Raw genomic sequence first — 27,095 nt, 5'->3', positions numbered from 1 at the left:
ACTTAAATGGCATTAAAAAGAAGAACCAGTGGTGGCTTTTGAAGTTAGAGGATACTTACCTGGAGCTGGCTGGAAGGCACTGTCTAAAATTTTATCTGTGGGGTCAGGAATGTACCGGAGAGCCAAGCTTCCATCTCTGCTTGGGAACCCGTTCTGTAAGGAAGGACAAAGGTTTTTAGTGCTGTGGCCCTCTGAGAAAAATAATACAAATAATTGAAAACAAAGATGAAGGCCATTTTCTTTAGAGAATTTTCACTTACCAGTAAGCCATTTCTACTGTGGCACGTTCCAATGCTGCTGTTGAGGCTCTGCAAAATAGACGATTTAAACCGAGTTAATGTCTCAACAACATCACAGCAAATGCAGAGAAGGAAAATTGTTTTTTGTAGACCCATAACACATTTGAATATGCCTCTATTGTCTAGAAAGCAGACATTAAGCAAGGAAAGGTTTAAAACAGAACCAAAATGTGCATTTTAAGTGTAACGCACGACACAAAGTTGGTTTTCTGTGCTCATTTCACTTCGGTTGTCTTTGATTCCAACTTCCTTCTTTTATTTATAGTTTGTTTGATGTGAGTGTAATTCTTTTGGTCACTGTGACTTATTTTAAAGCCTCTCAGGGGACAATAAGTTTCCTTTGAATAGTGATAGTAATGTTTTTTATGGTACCCAAGGAACCATAGCTGTCATCTCACTACAAGCTGATGAGGATCGAAATAAACATCCACCGAGCGGATTCATATTCATTCAGGCAAACTGACAAGCTTTGTTGTGTCTGTCAGACTCTCGAGTCAAAGGACTGCGAACGGCGTTAAACCATGGAAACAGATTGAATAAAGAACAGAGTGACAGCGATGGCAATGCAATTACTTTCAACAAGAAAAGGAAATTAAACACGCCGAAGGAGCGACCATCTGTAAAAAATTTCTCGGCCCTAAGAGGGCTATGCCCCAACAGTGATATTACAAAAGCAGGCTTATTGCTGAGCTTTTATTGGATAAAGATTTGAAAAAGTTCGCCTGGTTGCCTGCAAAGGTAATCACACTTGAAAGCTTGTATGGGCTAACCAGTCTGTCATTGGCCGGAAGCAATCTCAGGTAGAGGAGCCAGACCTACGCACGGCCTTCACTGAACCTGAGGTAGAAGAGTTCTCCTTGTTCAGCTGTCATCAATCAAAGGGCACCTGGGACGAAACGTGGGAGAGGGGATGATGATGAGGACGAGTGGGTAGGGGTCAGGAAGAGGAGAAATAGTCCCAGCGGTGAGAGTTTAATAGAACGAGGGCAGCTAGGGTTAGGAGGATTCAGGCCAGGTACGACTGGTAACTCAGGTTCAAGTCAGGAAAATTAGTTCCACTCTCTTCACTGTGCAATCGCCCAGATTCAGTTCAACAGTCAGTATTCTGCTTCTGCCGATTGAAGTGAAAGCTAATTGCTTTCAACAAGCTAAAAAAAAGAATGACTGCATTTATTTCCATTCTGACTCACAGGCTGATGATTTATGCAGAAATCCCATTTCCCAAAACAGGGTTAAAATAGCACAATTAAATTTTCAAACGGTTGACTGCGTGTCAGTTAAATGTGCACTGCTGGAGCATGTGCTACAATTTCTTAATCAATTAATGCAGCTTTTTCTGGGAAATTGTACCCTGCCTCTAAAACAGCTGGTATTCCACTTTCACTGTTTGAATAGAGAAGGTTAGTGTGATCAAATGTGACATCTGTGTTTGTAATAGAAGTACCTGTGCCTCATTACATGTACAGATTCACTTTTTCTCAGTTAAAATAACATGACAATAATGTGGATCTGGATCTCAGATTTCTGTATTTCCTTTTTTATGGGCAGGAGTACACGTGATAGGTCAGGTCAATAGCTGCTACAGTTTAAATGACACTAATTGCATCCTTGTATTTTCTAATCTAGTGGTATGAAAGTATTGTCACATACTCTGTATACTTTATAGTGTATACATTGTATTTCATTTCATGGTTGCACTATTGTCTGCACTACTATCTTACACTTTGGTTTTCTTTATATATATATATATAAAATTTACTTGGTTGATTTTCAAGCAGTCACAGCAGCAGTGTCTTAGATAGCATCTCTGACTACTAATGGGAGCCCACTATTATGCTAGTCAGTATAATTTGATAATTTGTGATAATACTTTAGGTGGACAATCACATAAAATATCTTGTCTTGTACATATTACACTAAGATGCATTTTTAGTAAAACTATGCCACCTTGTGGAGTTTGTACACATACACAGGCAGTAAGCTTTTTCTATTTTGAATGCCTGACCACAAAGCTGAAATGAGTTACCCCTCCTAGATTTTCTGAGATATCAGCAGTGGTATTGGAGAAACATTTCAGTTATTTATTTATGTTTTCATTTTAATTTTTTAGGGACACCTAATTTGCTCAGGTCTGGTCACATAAATGTCACCTCAGACAGAGAAGCGGATGGGACAGCCACACCCGATCCAAAACTTTTATATGATGTCAGTTCTATCTTTTATATGATGTAGCTTACTGCGGAGTGGAGCAGCGGGGTGCGGGAAGTGCTTGGACTGCTGAAGAAGCCATGTTGTGGCACCAGGTACTCGTCCGCATCCACAGCGTCCTCCATGTCCTCCCCGCTGATCAGGCTGCGGTAGAATTTAGTGTCTGTGGGACTCGGCAGGTGCATGCAGTCATCGCCCTGGGACAGAAAAAAGAAAGAAAAATTTACCTCTTCAGCTTTTTGTATCCCATATGTTACTGCAATTCATCATCGAATAAACTGCACATTTAAAAGGAGGTTTGTCAAACCCTGGGTAAAATTATACCTGGATGACAAGATAGCGGGAAGGATCCCGTGCCATCTTTGTAAACTCGGCTATTAGTTCCCGGAAACGAGGTCGGCTGTCTGCGTCAATCATCCAACCTGCACAGACACATCAGCAGATATTATTAAGATAAGGTGATCTTTGTGAGGATACTACTAGAAATTAACTGCAACTGCTGAAACAAAAACAAACACAACTGCTTGCATAGGTACAGTATGTATTAAAAACAGTAAATTATAAAGTATGGCTACAACAAACTTTATTTTTTATCATCTATATTTTTATTATATGCCATTATTTCTTTGTAAGTCAAAGAAAAGCAACAAATTCTCATATCTGCAAAGCTGGGTGTATCAAATTAACTGGATAATTGACTTATCCTTGCAGGTCTAATATAAAGTACTGTAAATAAAAGTATGTGCACGGGTTATGTAACAATTATCCACACTAGTGAGTATATAAATGTATATACAGAAAGAAAGCATGTAAACATGACAGAAGACAAAAGGAATACAAAGCTGCATTTTATCAAATACTTTACCCACCAGTTTACAGATATCAATAGCATACAATGTTCCATGAGAATGTTATGGTAGGGAAAAACAGAAACATTGATTTTATTATGGAGGTTTCAGCCAGCCTCCCACTAAGCTTACATTTCACCATGATCATGTAGACATCTATGGTGCAGATTGGTGGCTGAGGAAGTCGCTCCCCTTTCTCCAGGACCCCGGCTATTTCACTGGCTGGAATCCCATCATACGGTTTGGTCCCAAATGTCATCAGCTCCCAAACTGTTACACCTACGGAGAGAGGGGACAGTTGGTACACGTCAGTCTGATGAGCTGTCATTCAATTTGTTTTGCTCCCAGTGAAAGGGAGGAAAAATGAGAGTGACAGAATGTAAGCGTCTCAAATATCACACGGTATCAAAATAGCTATGTTGACAAATTGGCTCTGCTGGCAGAAGTGGGAGTAAGCAGGATGCATCTCTGTGGTGGAGGAACTGAAGAAAAGGAAAAGGAGGAAAGGAAGCCTGTCACTACTGCCAGGGTCTGTTGATGCTTTTGCCATATTGAGCGGAAGGCATGATCAAACCCTCGGGAAAAGACGATTTGGAAGCTTGCCCACTCAAGAAAGCTGTGCTGTATTTGGTTTTTAGGTGTGTGTGTGTGTGTGTGTGTGTGTGTGTGTAGGCATCTGTGCATATGTGCACTCTCAGGCTGGAGAAACTGTTTGTGTGGGCTAAGGCAACAATCTTTGACGTGATATTGTCCATCTGAGACCGCTGGTGTGTAGGTGTATGCTACCTGTGTCCTAAAATCGCAGATGCTAGCAAGACATTCGCCTTTTTTTTTTTTAATGTTGACAAGCCTTATTAGATCCAAAAACAACATCCTTTCTGAAGCCTCTAAACGACCATCCTCTCTCCGCCTCACTCGCTGTTAAAACACTTTATTTAGCAATGAATAAATATTTCTCCTGTGAGACTGTCACCAATACTCGGGAGTGCAGGAGGCCCAGCTGTTTTACATGTCTGATGATACACAGGGAGGATTCAAGCTCAGTCCAGGACACATGCATGCAGGGTTCACGCTGGGGTTGAGGCAGAGCATGCATTCACAACATAAAGAAAAAGACCTACCATAACTCCACACATCACTCTGATGTGTGTACGTCCTGTTCAGAATAGACTCAAGAGCCATCCATTTAATCGGTACCTGTGAAAGTAAAGTTTAATGAGTAAAATTGTGTAAAAATGTCCAATAAAAGCAATATACATTTGCATTCAACACCGCACAATAAGCTGGACTGGACCACAAACACTAAGGATATTTTTATGTCTGTGTTTGTGCGATCAAGATAAGGCTAATAAACTTATTGAGACAGCTGCCTCAACTGTCACTTGCCAGTGGATTCTCTAAAGAGCAATAATAACCTGTTAGAAGGAGTGATAACTAAATTTCTACCTCAAAAAACATCTGTTCAAATTTGGCTTCTTTATTCAACTGGACTGAAATCTATCAATGTGTTTATAACACTCAGTGGACAATGTAACTGCACTGTCACCTAGTGGTGCAGAATCGCAACAATCACACAAACAAAACCCCACATTTTTATCTTCTATTGTTCCTGAAATTTCTAACATTTAATAATGATTTCTATTTTAGAAACATAGACAAAGCTCTTTGTAGTTTGCATTTTGCAAGAGATGAAAAGCAGTGTGCTGTCATCACACAAAGTGCGTCACACAAAAATGATTTCTGGGATGGTTTCCTGCACAAGGATTAAGTCCAGTCACACACTAAAGATGTTTTTTAATGGATGTCTCGACTCAATTTTGTATTACTCTAAGACAAGACTTAATCCCTGTCTGGGAAACTGTCCTGTAGCATTTAATTAACACCATGTTTCAGAGCAGCAATGTATTTAACTAGAATGAGTGAAGGAAATCTGTGCAGTCGCAGATGTCTGTGGTTTGAGTCCAGCTTTGTCCAGAATGAATCGAACTGGACAAAAAGACTGATTTGTTACTGGACTGAAACTGAATGTTGTTGTATCACGTTATCAGTCAAAATGATTATATCATCAGTTCTAAAAACATATTAAGGTAATAATAACAAAAATGATATCAGACAAATTAAGTATTATTATATTATGGGGATCATTATTCATCATCATTAATAGGTACAACAGAGAGAAGTAATTATTTGTTGTATTTAAAGGTAAAGTACTGAACAGTTTTCTGTGAGAAAATGTTCTTTTAGTTGCACAAAGAAACCCTGATATGAGGTGTAACTTATCTGATCTATCATTTCTCTTAGAACTCAGCTCACTGACAGAACCATTTATAAACCACATCACTTACGGTACATAAGATAAAATCTAGGGCAAATCTACAAATGCAAAAATACCATGGTGCAAATTCATACCATTACAGGAAAACATCTGTCTGGACAATTTGTAACAGGCTAAAAATGCACAAATAAGGTCTTTCATATTTAGGACTGTTTGTGACTGTGTGCAACAACAAAATGAACTCTGGTGCAAGGCACAACCATTGTCTCTGTACCAACCTTTCCCCCATCTGCATGGTACTCTTTCTCATCTGCGTTTAGGAGCTTGGCCAGACCGAAGTCAGTGATCTTGACGTGCTGAGGAGTCTTCACCAGGACGTTTCTTGCTGCCAAGTCACGGTGTACCAAGTGGCGCTCCTCCAGGTAGTTCATACCCTTTTGTCAAACAAACGATGAAGTGCAGGTGATTATGTAAGTACTGTTCTTTTTGTGCTACCTGTCAGACATGTCAAAACATGGGAACTCTCCTTGATCAGACACGATGAAAGGTCTTAAAGTGCTGAAATCTGTCACCGTCAGCTGATCTCATTCAGCGATGTATCTGAGCAGTTAAAGGCTCACTGCAACTGCAGCTGGTGTAAAAACAACAACATAACAACAACTGCACTGTAGAAATGCTCAGTTGCTTTTGTTATTTGTCCTACACATTTCCACACTGTAGATGTGTACAACAACAGCCTCATACAGATTGGACTTACTGAACAGACCCCACCATGTAACTCGATGCCTGTGCAAGGTTTCTGTCTTACCTTGGCTATCTGCACACACCAGTTGAGCAGGTGCTGGGAGCCAATATTGTCCTTGTTCTCTTTGACGTAGTCCAGCAGGCAGCCGTAGGGCATCAGCTGGGTGACGAGCTGCACTGTAGAGGTCAGGCAGATGCCAAGCAGACGGCACACATGGGGGTGCTCCACACTGGCCATCACATAAGCCTCCTGTAGAGAGCATATAGACATTGCAGAGTGTTTTTTTTTTTTCAACCAACTAAGCAACCCCCTCCCTGGTGTGTGGGATGAAGGAAAAAGTGTAATTCATATTGACGGATTAAAAACGCAAAGATGAAAAAGAAATTGTCTGTTTGAGTAAAACATTTCACAGTCTCTTCAGTTATCCACTGAACCAATAGTGGTAGAAGTGCCCAAATTTATCCTGGAAGCTGATAGCTTAGGAAACACAACATTTGTGGGTGATAAGTTTCTTAGCAGCAGGCACACTCAGCCAACCATATTTTATGTGGCTCAGCTCAGAGTGGAAACTCTCAGTCGTCATAACAGAAAAGTGATTTAGAGAAAATGCCATGGGGATAATCCACACTGACCACCAACAAAAGGTTTCCTACAAGGAGTGCAAACAGCACTTCAAACTGAGCTTTATATAGTAGGTTTAGTAGGTTCCCTGCCATGAGTGCATTAATTGTATCCCAAGAAAATAACCACTTCATTGCTGGGAGCTCTGTAATTCTGACAGTCTGAGAAAGAGGCATCAAAGCATTTTTTAAAAGTCTTTCTGCTTTAAAAAACAAGGCTCTGCCCTTAAGTCAGAAAGGTCATGAGGACGTGCACGTCGGCCACAACATCCAGACGTGGTCAACGACTAAGCAACACAACCACGAAATTCAGCACATTCAGCCGTTTGCATGATGCTGCTTTTCAAGCAGTTTGATTCCTCAGTGCGGCTTCAGGACCGCATTCCTTTCCAGTACACCTCCGCCTTGGATTACACACCAACGCCCACACACAGCCTTCCTGTGAATTAATCCCATTTCCAGCAGCCTATAAGAGGGTCACTGTGTAAAAACATGACACGTTCTCTATTACAAGCAAAATAAGTGGTCATTACTTTCAAATAGGCTGCATGTGCTATATTTTACAGGGCACATTAGTTAAACTGACATCTGGCAAGCAATAATTGTCACTCACTTTGTGCAACACATTGAGGCACTTCTGGGCCTTTTTAAATCAAGTCACAATATTGTGATGATTCCTGAAAAAATGTGTCTGGACTCTAACTTTTCTATTTCCACTGTCATTTCCCATCAGCAGTGCACACTTCACTGAAGTAGTTTGGGAAATAACATTTTAAATGAATCGTTGTTTCAGTTCTGACTCAGTATTACAGTAAGCTTAGAGTCCAAAAAAGTACCACATAAATCGGTGAACCTACGTCCAAGATCTCTTTGTTTGCTTTTGGTGATGTGGCTTCTCTCAAAACCTTGATGGCCACTGGGATCTTCACATCCTCTCCCTCGGGAACCCACAGGCCCTGCAACGACACAAGTTTGTTATTCCATGCAGGCTTTAATTACACCAGAATCATCGAGCGAACACAAGTGCATACTTAAAAATGTGAGCATGTACAGCATAATTACAAAGCTTGACATCCATTTAGTACATCCAAACACTTGGTATTCTATACTTGTGAGGACCAGCAGTGGAAAATAACAAAGTACATTTACTCACGTACTGCATTACAGTACAGTTTTGAGGTACTTTTACTTCCATTTTGTGCTACTTTAATACTTCTTCAGTACATTTCAGGAGGTATTATTGTACTTTTTAATACACTACAAGTTTGACGACCATATTTTACACTCAACACATAATATATGATGCATTGTCATAGATTTAACTATTCATCAGTAAATAAAGTAGTTAAAATTACCACGTAAACCAGCTAAAATGCTTCTTACACCTTAATGCATCAGTAAGAAGGGTCACTCTGTCACTTAATGAGTACTTTTACTTTTTATACTTTGTAGCACATTTTGCTGTTAATATTTTTGTACAGGATCTTTACTTGTATTGGAGTGTTTTTATAGTGTTATATTGGTTTGACGTAACTACTGATGTCAATATTTCTCTCACCACTGACTAAACCTCACCGTAACCTTCACAGCAAAATACCAAACCCCAGCCGTTACCCTAGCCATAACCTAATTCCAACCCTATAACCAAGTCTTAACCCTCAAGCAGCCCTTTGAAAAAAACATGCCTTTACTTTCCAAAAATGTCCTCACCCTCAAGGTCTAAAACTGCAATTGGTCCTCTCAAAGATGGAAATCCAAGAGCACAGACACACACACATTTGTTTTTGTACTGTAAGTAAGAACATTGTGTTGACTTACATTCTCAGTCTCTGGAGAGATTTATTTATCCTAACCTTAACCTAAAACTGACCCTAAAATAAACTTAACCTTGTGGAGGCCAGTTTTTTATCCCCATATATCCCCTCAATGTCACTGTGTAAACATATATTTGTGCAATTGTGATAAATTAATTATTTAAGTATACTACTGGTCAAAAGTTTAAGAGCACAAGAATTTTTCCAGCTCTTATTTGAATTTTACATAATTCAGTGTTTCTGAAATTAAAGCATAAGGAATCATGGAATCTTTTTGTTGAACTAAATTTAATCTGCTTGACTCATTCAGCAGCCAAACACACCTTCTTTCTTTTTATAATGCAAATGAAACATAGTTCAGAGAGTTCGTCCCAACACTGTTGCAGAATCTCTCACAAATGTGTTGTACTTTCTGTCCAGTTCACCCCAAAGCAGCTGGAGACTGTGCTGGTGTCATGTCACTTAAAGCCACTGTTTAGCTCTTTTCTTCTAATATTTTTGTTCATTATCTTGCTGTAGGATGAACCCCTGACCAACTCATATGACTTCTTCTGTTAACTGCCTTTTCTCAACATTTTAAGATAAATATATAGTACTACTTCCTGCAGTAATGTGTACTAGCACAGTTTCAACACTGCCTTTGTATATGAGAAGGTTTGTCAGCGATCAACAAAATTTAAAAAACCTGTAGGAACTGTTTGTGTCATCTTTCAGGGCCTTATTTATTTCCATTCCTGCAGAAAAGCTTAGAGTCAACCCACTGCTTGATTGCTGAAAAGAGCCTGTTTTACATTATGTTTACATGATTTTTTAGTTTTTGGCGACCTAGAAACCTCAGACAGTTTACAGCCTACCAACTGCTTAAATTTCAATAAAAAGTGGAAAAATGGGGGCTTTCAAAAACTTTACCAGAGACGCAGAGAGGGAGAGAGCTCTGAAAGTGCGAGTGAAGTCACTGATGCGTGATCTGGCAACTTAAAATGTGTCTTTTAATTGAAAAATTGACATCAGATGTAGATGAGCGAAAACACTGACGGGTGTTGGTTATGTGGACTTGGCACACGCAGCACTCCCGAGCTCCAGCTTCTGCAAAGCTCAGCACTGCAGGGGAATTTTGACAACAAGGTGTTTTTTGTTTTTGTTTTTTTAGACACAGACCTGAGACATGTTATTACCTTATAAACTGTACCAAAAGCCCCTGATCCCAGCACTTTGATTTTCTTAAATTCAGGTTCTTTCAGGATCCGCAGCAGAGCCTGGTTTGGTGCCTCTCCACTTGGAGTCAGAGGTTCAACCAACTGTAAAAGAAGGACTGAATGTCTTACATACTCTCTCACAAACAGCACTAGCGATTGTAGCAAGTCACACACACACACACACACACACAAAAATCAAATGCTGAAGCTAAGACAATAAGACATGAAAAATGTAATGTCAGCATACAGCACGCTGGCATCTCTATAAATTAATCCTAATATCTCTCTCCACATATTTATGTCTCCCAGCAAACATGGTGACTCAGTTTCTTCATCTTAACCTCTCTCTCTTGGAGCAGTCTCCGCATGGTCCTCTTCCTCTTGATGTGGCGTCGGCGTAGCAACACAAAGACAGACAGGCCCGCAATAAGAACAGCCAGCAGCCCACCAACTACACCGGCTGCAATCATGGAAAGACCAGAAGGGCTGAAAAAGACAGGTGGGAGCTGATTTTAGAATGCAGATAGAAAACAGAGAACATTTGCGAATTTAATCAACAAGGAGAGATGAAATTAGACTGTCTAACTGAGGCAAAGTAAGTGCATCCTTAAGCACACATGATAAGTGTTACTGCATTTACTCACCGTTTATTCTGGCAGCCTTCAAGACCAGGTCCCATGCACCTGTAAACAAATCATGCAAAGAATCTGATGTAACCATACCATTACTGCTCATTCACACCACAAATTCACCAAGTCATCATAAGTCTATTGATTTCCTGTGAAGCTAAACACTGAGGGAGATGCTTTGCAGTCGGTGTCCACCGATCACTGTCGCCACACTGATTTGATTTCACGAAGAACAGTTCAGTCATGTGGGTGCAAGAAGGACGCAAAACTGATTTCTGCCAATAAAAGCATCCAAGTTCCTAAATGTATCAGTCACTGGGGTCCACTGGGGCCAATGATGTACTTACGAACTAGTAAAAATACTTGAGTTGTGGAAAAGTGCACAAGACAGTTACAAAAGTTGCACAAACAGCGACAGAGACAGATTACACACTGTTGTCTGCAGTGGTTAAAAGGACATCATAGTATCCCTGAACCACTTCCTTCCACAACCATCAACGATCGCCACGACCAACTGTTGTTAGTCCATCACTGTGAACATATACTCTGCTTTCATTCCTTCTTCCCTATAATGAGGGGCAGACGTCGATCAAATTCAATACTTAAATGAATGGAAACCAGTGGGAGCCTAAACATTTAGAAATCTACAAAACCACAGGAACCACTCTGGGAGAAGTGTCAGAAATCTGCAATGCATCTCCTGATTTGTCTGATTTCATTTATCTCAGCAAGAAAATTGCCTCATGTTTAAAAAACCGACCACTCTCCGTCCTGTGCCAGCACAACCACGGCTGACCCTTCTGGTTTTTATTAAGTTACTGCATCGACAGCACCACAGAGAAACGTTTGCGACACTGGGAAAAAGGCAGCGCCTTCTTCTCAGGTCGGTGGAACAATGGTCTTACCCCTGAGTGCAGTTTTTGTGGCACAGCTGGCACACTTTCATCTCGTCTGCGTATTTCCACACCAGCATGTCGTCCTCCCCTGGCACGCCTTGGGGACAGCGGGACACACAGAACAGTCCGTCTTGGAAGTTGGCACACTTAGTACAGTTTCCAGATCCCTGAAAGCAAAAAAAAAAAAAAAAAACCTCATGATGTTAACAACCCTCTTGAGAGGAGTAGTAAATATTATATAAGCTGCTCAATCTTTCTCATAAAGAAGATTTCAGTTTAGGCCAGTCCTCTGATACACTTACTGCAATCAAATGCTACAATTTAATACTTTAACTAAAACTTCTTCTTTATCAGCATGTCTTCTTCCCTATTTGAGGCCTTACATTTAGAATTACCTTCAACATAACTCCCCAGAAAAGGGTCTGAACTTGTTGAAAGATGGAATTATGAGCACAAAAAAAGAAGATCTAACTGGATCACACAGCCACACCCTTTATTCAAAACTCAACATGTCTTGCGGCTGCATTGCATTATGGTCTATTAAGGCTGCCGTTGATGTAGAAATTGGTAGCGCGAACACTTCTGAAATGGATTTCATGCTGCATAATTGTTAATTTGTGGTGCTCTTTGATTTTGAGTGACTGACACAACAACATGACATTAATTGTTGACATTCAAAGCTGTTTTATGAGACTTCTGGGGCTTTATTTTTTTTAAATGGATGTTTGTAATAATAGTTGTCGGTGACACACATACAGGCGCGCTGCAGGTTGCGGTTCCATTCATGCGTTGACACTCGGGGTGACACGCCATGCAGGTTCTATTCACAACTGCCTCCCGCAGCTCTCTGCAAGAAAAAAAAGCAATAAGAAAGCTGCTGACAGACTCTCACCGCTGGCGCGCCTCATTTCAAACAGTAACATGTGAAGTGAAAATCTTGATCCCTTTTTTTGAGGGCAGAAGTTAAATTGTAAGCATGTTGAGATTCAATGTTTGACAGAGATCTGCAAAGATAAACAGCTGTGAGTGAATGTGCCATTTCAGCTACAATGTTTGTCTTATATCTACTGGCGGTTTAACTTCAAAATACCTCGGATCACGTTCGGTCTTAAGAGTTGCTTTCAATAACAAATCCCCAAACTCGTCTAATGTCATAGTCTGGAAATGCTTGTGGTATGAAAATAGACTTTGAAGGAGTTAACGGATCTGATGTTCAGACTGTTTGTTTGTCTAAAATAAGGAACGCTGCATTTCGGAGCTTAAAAAGGCAGTAAAACCCCGGATTCCTCCCTCACCCCTCGAGGATGTTGCAGGAGTCAACACAGCTCCCGTCACGGCTGTAGTCACGGCAGGCAAAACACATATCTGGGCCCGGACCCCAGCAGCCATCCGCTGTACACTTCCTGTCACAAGTGTTGTTCCACTGAGCTGAAAAACAAACATACAATCTGAAGAATAGATCTTTTCCCGCATAATCATCCAATTTTGAAATTAGTCTTGGTTAATTAAATCTGGCTTGTGCCTTTTGCGTAATCAGACGTTACACAACAAGGCAACAAAAGGATCTGACTGGATTCAGTGTGGGAAACAAAATTCAATTTACCACATGTGGTGGCACTGGCATTTTCCTCTATAGTGGCAGTTTGGCTTTTTGATTTGAAGAGCCTCGTCCAGTGGCTCTTGTCGGTGTAACACAGGTTCTGGTTCTTGATGATGACCACGTCTCCATCGCTGACCTCTTTGAGCGAGCGAAACCCCAGGTAGCTGATGCCAAGCTGAGCTATAGCCACGCTGCGGACACCACTATCAAAGGGAAAAAAAGGTGTAACAGGAAGAGGAGAAAAAAGGAAAGATTTTATGACAGCCTTGAATAATTCTCAGCTGTTGAAAAACAAACTTATTCCATGTGATCCAGTGGTTGTGAATCCGGGGGGTGGGGTGGAGGATCTTTACAAGGAACATACCGTTTAGTTCGTCCCCGAATTATCTCCAGATTCTCAAAAGGACTGAGTGAGTTCAGACTCGCTGGCCACGTTTGAATCCACAAGTATCCTGAAGCATCAAATGGTTTGTTAATTGTGAACCTCTCTAGTGTGCATTTAGTGTGTCATGCATTACTCAGATCTTACAGTCTTACCAGTAATTTCTTTAACTGTCTTAAACACATCAAGCTGGGCAGGGTCCATCTTTGGTGTTTTGGTGTATGCATCCCTAAAAAAATAAGAAAAAACATGTTATTGGCCATTTGTAAAGGTGCCTTGTAATCTACTGGTGTTGATATAGACAGGCATGAAGTCTGCGGTGATGTTAATGTTCTTGACTTACCCATGAATCGATGTGTGGATGATAGCAATGTTACCATTGATTTTCGTGCAGTTTTTAAAGGAGTCAATGTTGGTGGCATTGATAGACATGGTGTGAGTCAAGTCCCCGGTTCCAAGTCCATTACACACTGAAAACCATTGAGAAAACAGATATTAGTACAGAAACTTATAAAAAGTTCTTGCCATTATTCTAATTTTGGGACGAATCTGAACCAAACAGAGCAGGTCATTTTAGAGGAGGCAAACAGTGTCAGAAGCAGTATTTAGAGCCTTTACTCAGGTAAAAGAAGCAATTTACAATTTACACAATGTAAAAAGAGTACAAGTATTAATTATTATCAGCAAAATGTACTTGTACATAACATAAAATACTGTTACCCAGGCACTCCAGTACAGGAGTCCTGTTCAACTGATTCAAAGGATATAAATGCAGAAATACAATAATGTTTTCAACAATCAAGTTACTCTATCCCTCTTTCAACGACTCTAACTGTTCGACTCACAATTTCCCCGGATTCTGTGAGAGGTTAAAGGATAGGTCCCTTTATATACTTTTAGAAGTTTGTAATTATTACCACGGCATCGCTTTCAAAATTTGTGAAGGTTCTTGTGTCCTTTGACCAACACTAATCTCTTCTAAAGTTATCTAGCAAAAGTTAAGTATAGTGATTAGAATCATTGCTGTCGTTTTGTCACCACCTTGCAAGAGAAAAAGGCAGACAACATGTCTGCCCCTGACTGCCTACTGGGAAATCGACAGCAGTGCCAAAGGACAAAAGTTAGCTCGTAGCTTCCAAGAGGATCCACCCACAGCTCACTGTAAACGTTACAGATTGCAACACCAACTGCTTTGGATTCCGGCTGAGGGTCAAGCCATTCAGTTAGCTTTATGCTCATGATTGGTGTATCAGTGACATGCAGGTGGAACAACCAATTTTGGGTCTTTCTGATATTCTGGATTCCCTGTAGCAGAGTGGGTTTGTTGTGGTTCTTTCTTCTTGTCTGTGGCCTCTTCATTCGGGCTCTTGTGGTCTTGTTTCACCATCTTGACTGGGGCTATGGCATGGCTTTCTCCAGTTAGAGGCCTATAACATCGCCTAAATCTAGTTACATTCCACCACTGTAAGCTGTGTTGTGCATGTGAGTCAGAAACAGTCCCCAGGTTGCACAGAGAAACTTTGCTTGATCCCCTACCTTTTGGACACAGTCCATCACACTTGGCGCACTTCCTGATTCCTCCCTCGTCCACCTCATATGTATTACCGCTGCACGTCCGCACACAGGCTCCATGATCGGTCACGACATAGTTATCTGGAATTATTGCAAAATACAAACAATCAAATTATATCTAAATGTACCTTTCAGCCATAATAACTTGTATGAGTTATACCACCACTATCAGTACAGGTACATAATAATGCTGCAGGCCATACAGTATCGAGTGAGTAACACTGAGACAGACCTGTGTAAGTTAAACTGAGAAAGAACAGTTCTTGCATTAACACACCCTGAAACTCAATCATTTTCTTTCCTTGTTTATACAGTTTATAATTAAACTGTAACTGCGCTCTGTAACCAGTGAATGTCTAACAACCTGAAGGACAACCTGGGCACTTGTTCAGCATACCACAATGTGAAAAAGCTCGTAATCATGCATGATTTGTTTCATACTGGCCAGGGAGGCCGGTTAGTTTTATGTTATTTATCTGGACTGTCAAGGCAACAGCCACAGTGCATGCTTTTATGTATGGTGATAAACATATCAGTGTCTGAGAGGACAGGAACAATCCTGGCTAAAAATGCTAAAGAACTGAGAATAATTTTAGCCGTTCTTACGCGGGCAGCTCTTGACACAGGTGGCCCCGAAGTTGTACTTCCCGTGTGGGTTGGGTACCAGCTGGTGCAGGTTGGGGTCGTAACGCATGAGGCCCGGGCAGGAGTCCTTACACACCCCATCATCCTGGAAGTCCCGACAGGCCTGCAGCACAAACACAACAGTCATCCAGCACACAGGGACCAGAACAGAGCCCCACACTAATGATAACACTGCATTCCTCTATCACAGCTTTGGCTTAATCCTCAGAGCTGCACAGAGAGAGAGAGAGGGAGAGCAGACGCTGATACTCCAGGCACTGCCAAATGAAAGATTTAATCAGCAGTTATATGTCTCATTGGTACTGAAACCAATAATAATACATCTGATCATAAAAACAGATGCTGCTGAGTGAGGGCTTTGTTTTGTTGGAGGCTTCTGATCCAAATTTAATGCAGAAGTATGACAAATTCTGTTTATTTTGTTGCTCAAGCTTGTCTGTTCCCCAGTCCCTTGATCATATCATGACTCCTGTAACACATGCAAAGGCGTCTTTTTCTCACCAGACAGTCGGTGGGCCGGGGTCCTGTGCAGCCTGCAGCGCAATGCTCATTGCAACAGTCGCTTGGTGAGGGCCCCTTGCATCTCTTAGAGCACTGCTGTGCACAGTTCAGCTTTGTTACTGGAGATGAGAACGGGACAAAGTCAGTGGAGTGATGAGTAGAAAATAGAAAGTCATTTTGATTTTTTATTTTGAAGAAACCTTTTTGCATGTTGAAATTATGGCAAAAAACAAATGAGAATATTCACCACCACATACCTATGGATACACCAACTATAATAACTTAACTAAAACTGTTACAGATTTTAGCTATAATACAGCATATGTACTCAAGTTCTTGTTTCATGTTCCTGCATGGTAAAATGAAAACACAGATCAGAGCTTACAAGTCTGACAGTTTTGAGGACCAGGTGCCCAGCAGGAACCATTGAAGCAGCTTGAGTCACATGTTTTACCTGTAAACAAACAAACAAAAGACCACAATAAAATGTTTACTTCACACCCTGGAAATGGTTTAGTAATGCATAATGAATTACTTCTCCCGTGTTTGTCTTTTGCTGTAAAATCTGTTACTTACAGAGCGGATTGTTGCTGGCCACCGGGAGCTCCATGGTGGGTTTGGCATCAGTGCTGACAATATCATACCACTGTATTGTCTCCACGTTGCACAGCTGGTTGGTTGCAAACTTCACACCTCCTTTAAGGATTTCTGCACAAGAACATTATGCAAATATTTAGAGTTTTATTATAACACTGAGATTCTGTGAGATTCAGATTTGAGTCGGACTGACCTGTCAGGCTGGTCAGGAGAAGCTCTCGGGTGCCCTGACCCGTAGGTTTGTCATAATTGGCGAGAACAGCGAGGGCGAATGCTCCCTCGTAGAGAGAATGACCTCGAATGATGCGCAGGTTCTCCAGAGGAATCCTGGGAGCTGTGTTGATGGCGATCAGGACGTAGCCACCCACTTCTTCGATTGACTGTGGATGGGGGGAAAAAAGCGAGAAATAAAAAGCTTGTTTGTTGTGGACTGAGATAGCGAATGTGCTGTGCTGCTGAGCTGACTAAACACATTTTTAAATAAAGGGTAAATATTTGGTCTCAAACGCGGGGAGGCAATGAAGTTAGCAGCTCTGTAAACTAGAAGTAAAATAAAATAAAAACTGAACTTATGTGAAGACTATTTCCTGCTTTTGTGTATATCTATATAAACCTTATGAGAAAATGAAACTGGTAATCCATAATAAAAGTCTAACAAAAGAATTAGAAATGTTATGTAAAATATTAATGCACTAAACCTACATTTTTGAAAATCACAAAAAGCACAGCCTTTTGTTGTCTTATCTTTTGACTGTTGTTCATTTCTGACGTCTTTTTGGAAGAACATTATAACGGTCATCTTTAAATCAAAATATAGATGAAAGGATTTTTTCCAAGTGTGTGTACAGGAGGTTGGAGAGGTAGTTTTTTCAGCCCTGACTACTGTCTGCAGGTCCTCCCAGTATGTGTGTAGCCTGAGAGGTAAAAGTCAGGGCCAAAAAACACAGATATTATGACAACTGGACAGGTAGAAGAAAAAAAGAAAAAAGTGAAGGGGGAACAATCCTATTTTCAGGGACATGTCCCCCCCCCATATCCCCAGTGGAAATTACATCCTTGTAACTACTGCGCGATATTTGCTGACTGTATGTTATTTCTGTTTGTGTGCTCAAGCTCGCATGCAAGCGTGTGTGGTCCCTCATCACATCTGCCCAGTGTTCACAACCTTGTCGTTACAGCTGGAGTTCGTAGCAAAGCTCGGAGCAGAGGCTTACAAACACACTGAATCATCCGTCACTATGGACTCCTCGCTCTCTGTTGGTTTTAATTATCTGAACTGAAGCGATAAGAGCGGCGAAGAAGCCTGCGGAGATCCAGGACACAGATTTCCTGGCAAACTGGCTTCAGACCGAGATGACTAAAAAACAGATAACTTCTCCAATCTGTTCTGTGCATCTCTATCCTCCACTGTTAACAGAGGTCAGTCTTTACCCTGAGGAAGGACAGATCACGGTGGCTCTCCATGTGGGTGATTTCCAGATTCTCCAGGACCACAGTGCAGTTGCTATAGGTCTTCACCATGTTCAGGTAGTGGTCTTCTTTGGATCCCAGAAGGTTTAGACGGTTTGTGATGCCTTGGCATACTGCAGGGAAAGACAAAACAAAAAGAAAGAATTTGTCAGATTTATTTGAATGTTACTCGAAACACATGATGCACACTGCCTATAAATCAACTGGAATTGCAGCAGTGTCACATAAGCATTTATCCAAAGGTCCACAGAGCTAGCAGTCAGAAACAACCACTGCTTATGTAACACATTGGCTCAATTTATGACTTTCTGCCTGTGTGTGTGTGTGTGTGTGTGTGTGTGTGTGTGTGCGCGCGCCTCTGTTTGTGAATTTGGTCTGTGCAGTCATAACTTGGCCAGCTTTCATGTGAAAATAAACGATCTGGGTTGCATCTACAATAGGAATCAAATCTCAGCGACAAAGCGAGATTCTGGCTCATGTGTCAAAGTGAGCTGGCTGTATTTATACTGGCAGAGGCCCGAATCTTTCCACTGCTGTGCAGGCTAGTTAAGACAACCGCTTGCGACCAGCATCTTCAAGGCCATGTCATTTCGGGGAAAAAAGGTTTGATGTGTCACAGATTCCATGAGATTTGTGAACGCATCTCTTAGGGGAACTTTAGATCTCTAAATCTCATAATTAATAACGGTCTCAATAGCCTCAGCCCAGTTTAAGCATATCTGATTTTAGGGCAAGTTCTCAACATGACTAAATAACAACTTAGGGCTTGAATCAAATGCTGATCCACGCACTTTGTCTATTATTCAGTTCCAGTAACAACAAAGGCATTGATAGAGAGATTCACTAGAATACAATTGCAGGCTGATAATACAGCCTATCTGGCATTATGCAAGAAAATGTTTGGATAAGGAAGGCGGTATTACTGATAAGGGCAATAGACACAAAAAGGCTCCTTCTCATTGAATGCAGTTTTTAAAGGAAATTTGTCTTCCTGCATTCAGTCGTCCCGAGCTGGCCAGACAGGTTCTGACTGGCAGTGAGGAGAGAGTCAGCTGTGACATCCCTTAAACACACACACACACACACATAACAAGCATATAATTGATTTCTCTCTTTCAACTCCCAATTTACAGGTTAAGTTGAGCAATCGGTTCAGAAAAACAAAAGATTCATCCCCCTATTTGTTACAGTAGAAATTATGGTTCTGGTGTAATGACTCTTGGGTCACATTCCACAACGTGTCTGCTCTTGACTGCAAAGAAAGCCAAAACATGCACTGCAAACTCTGAGACACACCTCACAACACGACACGACATTATTGCATTGCACATAACAGTTCCCGTAACAACGCCGAGGTATTTCTGACTCTCCAAGCTGAAGAGAAAAAAAGACATATCATCTTTCAGCTCAGTCAAACTAGCACCCTAGAAGCCAACATTTTGTGCTTTTCTCTCTTCTGCTGTGTTTGTTTTTTTTTTCAGGTTGTTGTGTTGTGTTCACGCAGCACCGACAGCGAGGGGGCACCGAATCAGTGAGAATTAGGCACAAACAGCTGTCTCCCGCCCTCCCTCCTCTTCCTCCTCATTAGTCTGTCCCTGAGGGATCACCCTGATATGAACCCTGTAGTCCAGCAGCCTAACGCCCAGGCAACAGAGGCAGACTAGCGAAAGCAAGCTGACCGTTTTAATTAGAGGAGCCATGTGCGATGTAATTAGCCTCCTAATTATTACTCAGACTGAGAAACCAAACTGTAATAAACAAAAAGGTTGTCATGACTGTGCAGCTGTGAATATTAATCAATCTGATTTGGACATCCCAAATGACAGTTTGTTAACAGGGATGCTAATTATGGTTAAATGGTTTGTTGCTATGCCATATACAGTGTATCTATGCATATCTCCCAGATGCACACACACACACACACACACACACACACACACACACACACACACACACAGCCTGTTTCCTGTCTGACTGTTTTGTTCTGTTAATATTTACTATCATCAGTAAAAGCCATGTGAGGTGGGCGACCATGGTTTCAACAAACGTCCTCCAACTGAAGTTCATACTTCAGTTGATTGCTCAAGCAAAGAAGCAGCAGCAGCGTAGCCATGGTAAACATTCTCCTTGTCCAGTTGTTGATTTCATAACTCAGTTGCAGGTGGTAAATGACCTGATATTCTACGACCATAAACTGACTTCCTCATTAGGGCTGCAACAAACGAGAAAGAAACAAGGTCAGGCTGTATCAACACTGAAGTTGTAACTGAAGGACGCCTTCATAATTCAACCCAGAATCATTTTCCTCTAACAACACAGCCTTCTACAAATGAAAATGACTCGTATATCTGGGTTAGATGTGTCATAAAAGGTTTCACAAGCTGCAAACTAACTCTGCTGGTAAAGGCAGCGGGTGAGTAAAAGAATAAAGAGACCGGAAAATACCGGGAGCCCTGTTTTTTCATAGCACCTGATTCAAATTTGACTCATCAAACATGTTCAAAAACACACTTCACAGTCTGCCTAAATGTAAGGGTGGGACCTGCGATGACGTAACTGATACTGTGACAAAGATTAATTACTGATTGCTTCACTTCCTCCAGCTGTATTGTCGTCACAAAATGTCCAGAAGATAACTCTGGGACCAAGGAGTGGCATGCCTGCAATATCTCTGCCTCAGTTCTGTATGTGTGGGGTGTGTGTGTGTGCTGGCATGTGTGTGTGTAACACTGAGTTGTATAAAACATTCCCTGGATTGCGCTGCGCCGATCAGCACCCAGTCAGAATGACACAAAAGACTCGATAAACCCGATCATTAGTCATCTAAGCTTGCTGCTATGTGCGGTCACATATCACTGTTTTGATGTTTACTTGGGGACTAGAGTTGGAAGTCAAGGGTGTGTGGGTAGATATTTGTTTCTTGAGGCTATAGCATCTGCATGACTACAGAAAAAGGAACCATCTAAGCTTATTATGTGGGATAATTAGCTCATTGTTCAGGTCCTACAGAAGTGTGTATAGAGGAAGAGACTATTGTGTTAAAAACAAGATGCTTTCCTCATTTGACTTTAAGAGAAATACCACACTCATGCTGCGAATTCTCATGGTAGTGTTACAGAGGAGGCAGGTGAGATCTGGATTTTAACTCAGAAATCAGAGAAAGGTTACACAAATCTTACCAGTAAGCTTCCCAAAAGAAGCATTTACAAAGAGCTGTTGCATTGGATTGCACTTATGCTATGCTAGGTGTTTCTATTATTATGTCCATCTCCTTTTCTTTGAACTTTGGGGCTAAGAAATTTCCTTGACAGAGAAAAGTGGAACAAGTGAAGCCGGGTATAAAACCAAAGTCACGGCAGACAAAATTTACAGTAAACGCGTGAGACACATTAACTAAACATGGTGGGATCAAATGTACGACGTTAAGTACCAAAATCAACCAAAGGAAAAAAGAATCAGAGTCTGCCATAAATTCACATCTTGAGGTCTCATTTACATGTTTTGGATGAAACTTTGTGTTTTTCTTGCTGTGAGAGGAAATAGCAAATGTCCGCATACGCAAAACCAAACTTTCCTGGGACACGGCAAAAACCTTTCAAACCCGTCTAATGGTTTTCTTTGGTACATTGAGCCAGATACTATACATTTAAATCATCGTGCTTTATACCTTTTTACAGACAACAGAAATGGGGCCTGCCGCGTTCGCTTCCTCTCATTCACTACCTGCAATTCAATTACGCTGTGTCCAGAGTCTGATAATTACATCATCTGAAAACTTATACATAATTAAAGGGAAGTAACAATGCTAACTGACATGACTTGTTTATTTCTCTCTCCCAAGTCATCGGCATTACGGCAAAGTCTCTTACGTAACTCAATCTGCAGTGTTCCTCTGCTGATAACAAATCGATGTCAAGATTAATTCCCTTATTTAGAGGTAAATTATGGTTAATCTCCTCGTATGTCTCTGCAGATAGTGAGAGGATGCTGGTAAGAGGAGGAAAAAAACCTCACACACACTATCAGCTTCTGTTGGCTTCAGTTTAGCGTAGGGGGGCTCCTCGGAGTTGCACGTACTCAAATTTCTAGACCATCAGATTTCAGGGAAGCATAAATCTCCCAAAGCCCAGTGACAAAAAAAAAAACAACATCCCATTTCCTTGATTCTTTCCGTGCGCCCAGCTCATACTTCCTACATTTATATTCCCTGACTGGCTGAGATTCAGGAGGTGATCCAGGATCAAATGTCACATAAAGACAAAACCAGCAGTCCAAGCAGGTATATCTGCATTCTGTGGCGGTGTACTTACATTCATATAAACAAACTTTGTAGTTCAGACTTTAAAAATTCCTGATATCCTGCTCTCTTCCTTTGCGTGGGAGATGCATTCATCCCTTAGAGAAAACATCTTGGGGCCTCAGAAAAGAAAAAAGGGGCCAGAGGATACCCCCCCACCCCACCCCACTTTCCCTCCCTGTCCCCGGTGAATGCAACAACACAAGCTCCTCTGACATCTCAGGAAGTTGATCTTCATGCGGGGTCGGTTTCATACGGCTACCCTGCGACGCTAAACCAGATGGTAGCTGATTGTCGTCTCCAGGGGGAGGAGGACAAGAGGATGGACTAAATCTAGCTTAATGCGCTATTGGGGGAAAGAGGACTCATGGAAAGGAAGTGAGAGAGGGGAAAAAAGAAGAAATTGAGCAAAAGGAGAGCGAGAAGTGGTTTGTGGTTTAACTAACCCAGGTGGTGGATGTAGCGACCGGCTGTGGGGGTCAAACTGCGGGGAGGAGGGTGTAAAGCGTCACACTTGATGTATGAACACGGCTGACCTTTCCCTGAAGGCTAACAAAAGGGGACAAACCTCGAAGCGTCCAGTTGTAGAACACAAGCAAATGAAGCGTCCCACTGAATATGTCACCCGTCCTCTAAACAGTCTGGTCCTGCCTCCAGTTTGAGCGCAGTTAAGTGAAGTTTAAGTCTGTTAAAAGCTCTGCAAAGTGACCAAATAAAGACCAAAAAGGTTGGTGTTTACTCTCCGCTGCTAAAGAGTGCTCTCTACCCAGTCAGTGAGACACTCCAGATACCTGCAGCTGGACCCCTCATAATGTTTACTCTCCACCTCAGTGTGAGGAAACCATGGATTTAGGTTCTGAACAAACACAGGAATACAGAACATATACTCACACTCCTGCATACTGTGATCAGCATTTCTTAGACATTAAGGCATAGAAATGAGTCCATAAAAATGCCAGTTCAGACTTTTAGAGCAATTTAGCTCTTCACTGAAATTAATCTAGAACATACAGACATTATAGATTTACATATGGTTAAAGTGTCAGTTCATCCAAATTACAAAGAAATTACTCCTCACATTTTTATTATTTTCTTCCAAGGATATCTAACCATTTTAATAGTTTTGGTTTTATTTGCCCAAGTGCTGAGATTTTTGCCAAGATTTCTGTTGTTGCCACAAAACAATTGAGGTGAACAGATTTTTCTCATGTTCTGTTCTGCTGCCTCTCTCACTCTGCTCGACTCACAGACCCTGCTGTCAACTGTTTTCATGGGAACTAGTTCTTTGTCAGAAAGTAGTTCCAATGAAAACTGTTCACATTGAGGTCTGTAGATACATTGTTTCTGGAAAGAAAAAACTCTTCTGGTAAAGTAATGAATCACCCAATTCTGAATTTCTCCCTCAGCTCCAGAGAGCTCTAAAGCATCTTTCAGCTCATTTTTTTGGGTTTTCCAGCCCACAGTTTTACTGTTACAGTTGTCTCTCACAGCTCATCAGTGTAGCTTCCAGCTGCTGCTTTCAGCAAAGAAGCTGTGATAGGCCTACTGTACGCTACCTGCCCTGGTAGACATTAAAAAGTTTGCAGCCAGATGGTGAACATAATGAAGCATTTCGCTGTTATAGAGTCAAAAACTTCCCTCAGAAGGTAAAAGAAACTAAAACGGAGCTTATAAAAGAGAGGACACTGGAGTTATATTTGTCAGATCACCTGAAACACGACATCAAATACATGCTAATGTTGTTCCATGTCAGCTGTTTCTGTAGGTAGGAAACTGGCAACAGGATACTAAACTAACATGTTTGCTGTAACAACTTCATAACTCACTGAGCACTTAGGAACACCTACACGCCTTCTTATTCATGCAAGTCATGAAGCCAATCATGTGGCAGCGGTGTCAAACATAAAATCATGCAGGTACAGCTCAGGAGATGAGTTTCCTCCTTTGGATGAGACTCAGAAATAAGGTGAGGAGTTTAGACATCTGGGGGGAGAGTAGAGCCGCTGCTCCAAAATGAGCCAGTTGAGGTGGTTCGGACATGTGATTTGGATGACTCCTGGGTGCCTTCCTTTGGAGGTTTTCTGGGCACGCCCAACTGAGAGGAGACCCCAGGGTGGACCAGGAGGAGCTGGAGAACGTTGGTGGGGACAGGGACATCTGGATTACCCTGCTTAGCCTGCTGCCACCCACTCCCGACCACGGATAAGCGGAAGGAAATTGATCTATGGACAGTTCAGGGGCTTCAGTTAACATTCACATCAAACATCAAACTAGGAAAAAATGTGATCTTGGTGACCTCAGCAGTGACACGATTGTTGGTGCCAGACAGTCCAGTCTGAGTGATTCTGAAACTGCTGATCTCCTGCGATTTTTACGCAAAACAGGCTCTAGAGTTTATTGTAGAACAAATTTTCAGAAATGATGTGATGCAATCATGGACCAGAATCCCAAAGGAGTGTTTCCAACATCTTGTGGAATCAATGCCATGAAAAAAAGATGCTGTTTTGAGAGCAAAGGGAGGCCCTACTCACTCAGTATGTTGCGCTGCTTTCACATCCATTATACGTGGGTGTAGACTGATATCTCAAAGACAAATATCTCAAAACCTGAGAAAATTAAACCAAAACTTTTTGCATGGCTACCATAAGTGAGAAAATATGTTTGTTTTTGTAAATTCAGAGAACCAAGTCTTTAATTTAGAAAAATATTCATTAATTATATAGCTACTGGCCTACAAAAAGATCTTTTATTGCTTTCATGCTGGTTATTGTTTAAGCGACTGCTGTGAATAATCAACATACTGAACATTCATCTCAATAGTGAAAGTATTCATTACCCAATGGCAATATCCGTGACAGAAGAGATAAATAAACCATAAATGATAGAAGGTCCATCGAAAAAGGCAGAAATTACTGGGCACCAAGTTGATTTATTGGAGTTAGTTAGACACAGCTGCACTCCCATTACTCTCCAGCTGCGACCAGCATATGAGGGGCCTAACATGATGGCCCAAATAATCAAGCAATAAACATCATTAGTCAGACAACTTCCCCCCCCCATGCCCAGTTGGGAAGTCCATTAGTGCTCTGTAGGGGGACCGAACAATCCCAGTCCTGTTACCCAAAACTCACACAACCTCCGTTAGCCCGAGCCCCATTTAAATTCCAATAATGCACCCGCCATTCTCCTGAAATGTTCCAACATTCAACCCACTTCCTCTTTGACGTCCAGACATTCTCCCTATTGAAGCCCATTCTAGCCAAGACAACCCTCCCACCCCACCCCCCACCTCCTGTCTTTTTTTTTCTTTCTTCCTTCTCCTTCCCTGTTAAAACCATACTCCTCTTCAATCCCACAGGAAGCCCAAAAGGAAGGCTGGAGACGGAGTGGGCGGCGAGCACACACACTGCTGCTAACTCACTGCTCACTGTCGTCCCGTCCGCCCCACACACAACCCCCCCACCCCTTTCCGCCAACCACCGCTGAGCCATGCCTGGAAAAGAGGAGCAGAGGAAGAAGAGCGGCAAAGAAAGAGAAAGAAAGAGAGAGAGAGAGAGAGAGCAAAGAAAAACAACAACCACAAGCGAATAAACCCACACATTTCACACATCATTCCAGCAGGAGAGAGCAGCTGTGATTTGGGAATCCCCTGACGGTTTTAAGTATTCCCAGCGTAGAGCAATGCAGGCCCAGGTTGGAGCACATCAACAGACAGAGGGACAGATAACTCTCACTCACTCTACTCCTCACTTCATCTAAACAAAAGGAGATAGACGCTCTTTGAGGCAGCCTTTCTGCTTAAGGGTTTCTTATTTTTAGCCCAATTGCTGACAGGCTCGTTTCTGTGTAGATCTAACCACTGTTTCGCAGTGTTGCCTGCCAACAACTCTGTTACTGCCTTAGTCATGTCTCTAGTAACTCTGCCCCACCGAAGTCTTCGGAGAGAGATCCCATAAAAGGAATATTCTACAAAAGCCCTGAGGTTTGCGTTAGTAATCTTTACTCCGTTGCTCAGCCCTTACTCACTATTTCAACCTCTGCTTTACACATCAGCAGACCCTTAAATCCACTGATGAGTAGTTTCTTCCTCATCCACACTGGCAGAGGCCAAAAGTCAGGGACGAACGGAGCTGGGAGGAATTAGTTTGTACAGCCGAGGAGCTCTCATAATTTTCAACACTGTGGAAGGGTATTTTGTTACGTGTTGTGTTGTAATCGCCAAAAGCATGACCAATTTAATTTGCAAAGGAAAGCTCAGAGGAATTTAGCTACGTCTTCCTGATGACACATCAAACTGAAATGCTTGAAATGCAACGGGGTGCCACTGCCAAGTACTTTGGGGCCCTGGGGTGCTGGTTTATAATCTTCAGAGTATTTTCAGAACAATTCTGTCCTCACCGTAGTAGTGTGAACGGCAAGGACTGACAGAAAATTGGTGCTGGTTTTTCTTCAAACACCTCTCCCACAAGCCCTCGGCTCAGATTTCATCCATTGTTAACGT

At 41.7% G+C, this 27,095-nt stretch overlaps 1 protein-coding gene across 1 annotated transcript in view; it reads right to left on the bottom strand.

Moving 5' to 3' along the window:
• Window positions 1-27,095, bottom strand: part of egfra (epidermal growth factor receptor a (erythroblastic leukemia viral (v-erb-b) oncogene homolog, avian)) — a 40,933-nt gene that overhangs the window by 2,591 nt on the left and 11,247 nt on the right. The window contains exons 2-27 of the mRNA XM_018676302.2: window positions 18,259-18,410; window positions 17,021-17,207; window positions 16,807-16,938; window positions 16,616-16,684; window positions 16,231-16,349; window positions 15,691-15,832; window positions 15,049-15,165; window positions 13,856-13,982; window positions 13,668-13,741; window positions 13,495-13,582; window positions 13,134-13,333; window positions 12,826-12,958; window positions 12,287-12,377; window positions 11,540-11,697; window positions 10,650-10,688; window positions 10,347-10,491; window positions 9,985-10,107; window positions 7,853-7,951; window positions 6,439-6,624; window positions 5,909-6,064; window positions 4,477-4,552; window positions 3,488-3,634; window positions 2,832-2,929; window positions 2,537-2,704; window positions 261-308; window positions 60-153 (exon numbers count right to left, since the gene is read on the bottom strand). Coding sequence (XP_018531818.1) covers window positions 60-153; window positions 261-308; window positions 2,537-2,704; window positions 2,832-2,929; window positions 3,488-3,634; window positions 4,477-4,552; window positions 5,909-6,064; window positions 6,439-6,624; window positions 7,853-7,951; window positions 9,985-10,107; window positions 10,347-10,491; window positions 10,650-10,688; window positions 11,540-11,697; window positions 12,287-12,377; window positions 12,826-12,958; window positions 13,134-13,333; window positions 13,495-13,582; window positions 13,668-13,741; window positions 13,856-13,982; window positions 15,049-15,165; window positions 15,691-15,832; window positions 16,231-16,349; window positions 16,616-16,684; window positions 16,807-16,938; window positions 17,021-17,207; window positions 18,259-18,410 — 3,168 coding nt within the window. The remainder of the gene's footprint in view (window positions 1-59; window positions 154-260; window positions 309-2,536; window positions 2,705-2,831; window positions 2,930-3,487; window positions 3,635-4,476; window positions 4,553-5,908; window positions 6,065-6,438; window positions 6,625-7,852; window positions 7,952-9,984; window positions 10,108-10,346; window positions 10,492-10,649; window positions 10,689-11,539; window positions 11,698-12,286; window positions 12,378-12,825; window positions 12,959-13,133; window positions 13,334-13,494; window positions 13,583-13,667; window positions 13,742-13,855; window positions 13,983-15,048; window positions 15,166-15,690; window positions 15,833-16,230; window positions 16,350-16,615; window positions 16,685-16,806; window positions 16,939-17,020; window positions 17,208-18,258; window positions 18,411-27,095) is intronic.

This window comes from Lates calcarifer, linkage group LG4 (genome assembly GCF_001640805.2).
Source record: "Lates calcarifer isolate ASB-BC8 linkage group LG4, TLL_Latcal_v3, whole genome shotgun sequence".
NCBI classification, from domain to species: domain Eukaryota; kingdom Metazoa; phylum Chordata; class Actinopteri; family Centropomidae; genus Lates; species Lates calcarifer.
This window is presented reverse-complemented; position numbering and strand designations above follow the sequence as displayed.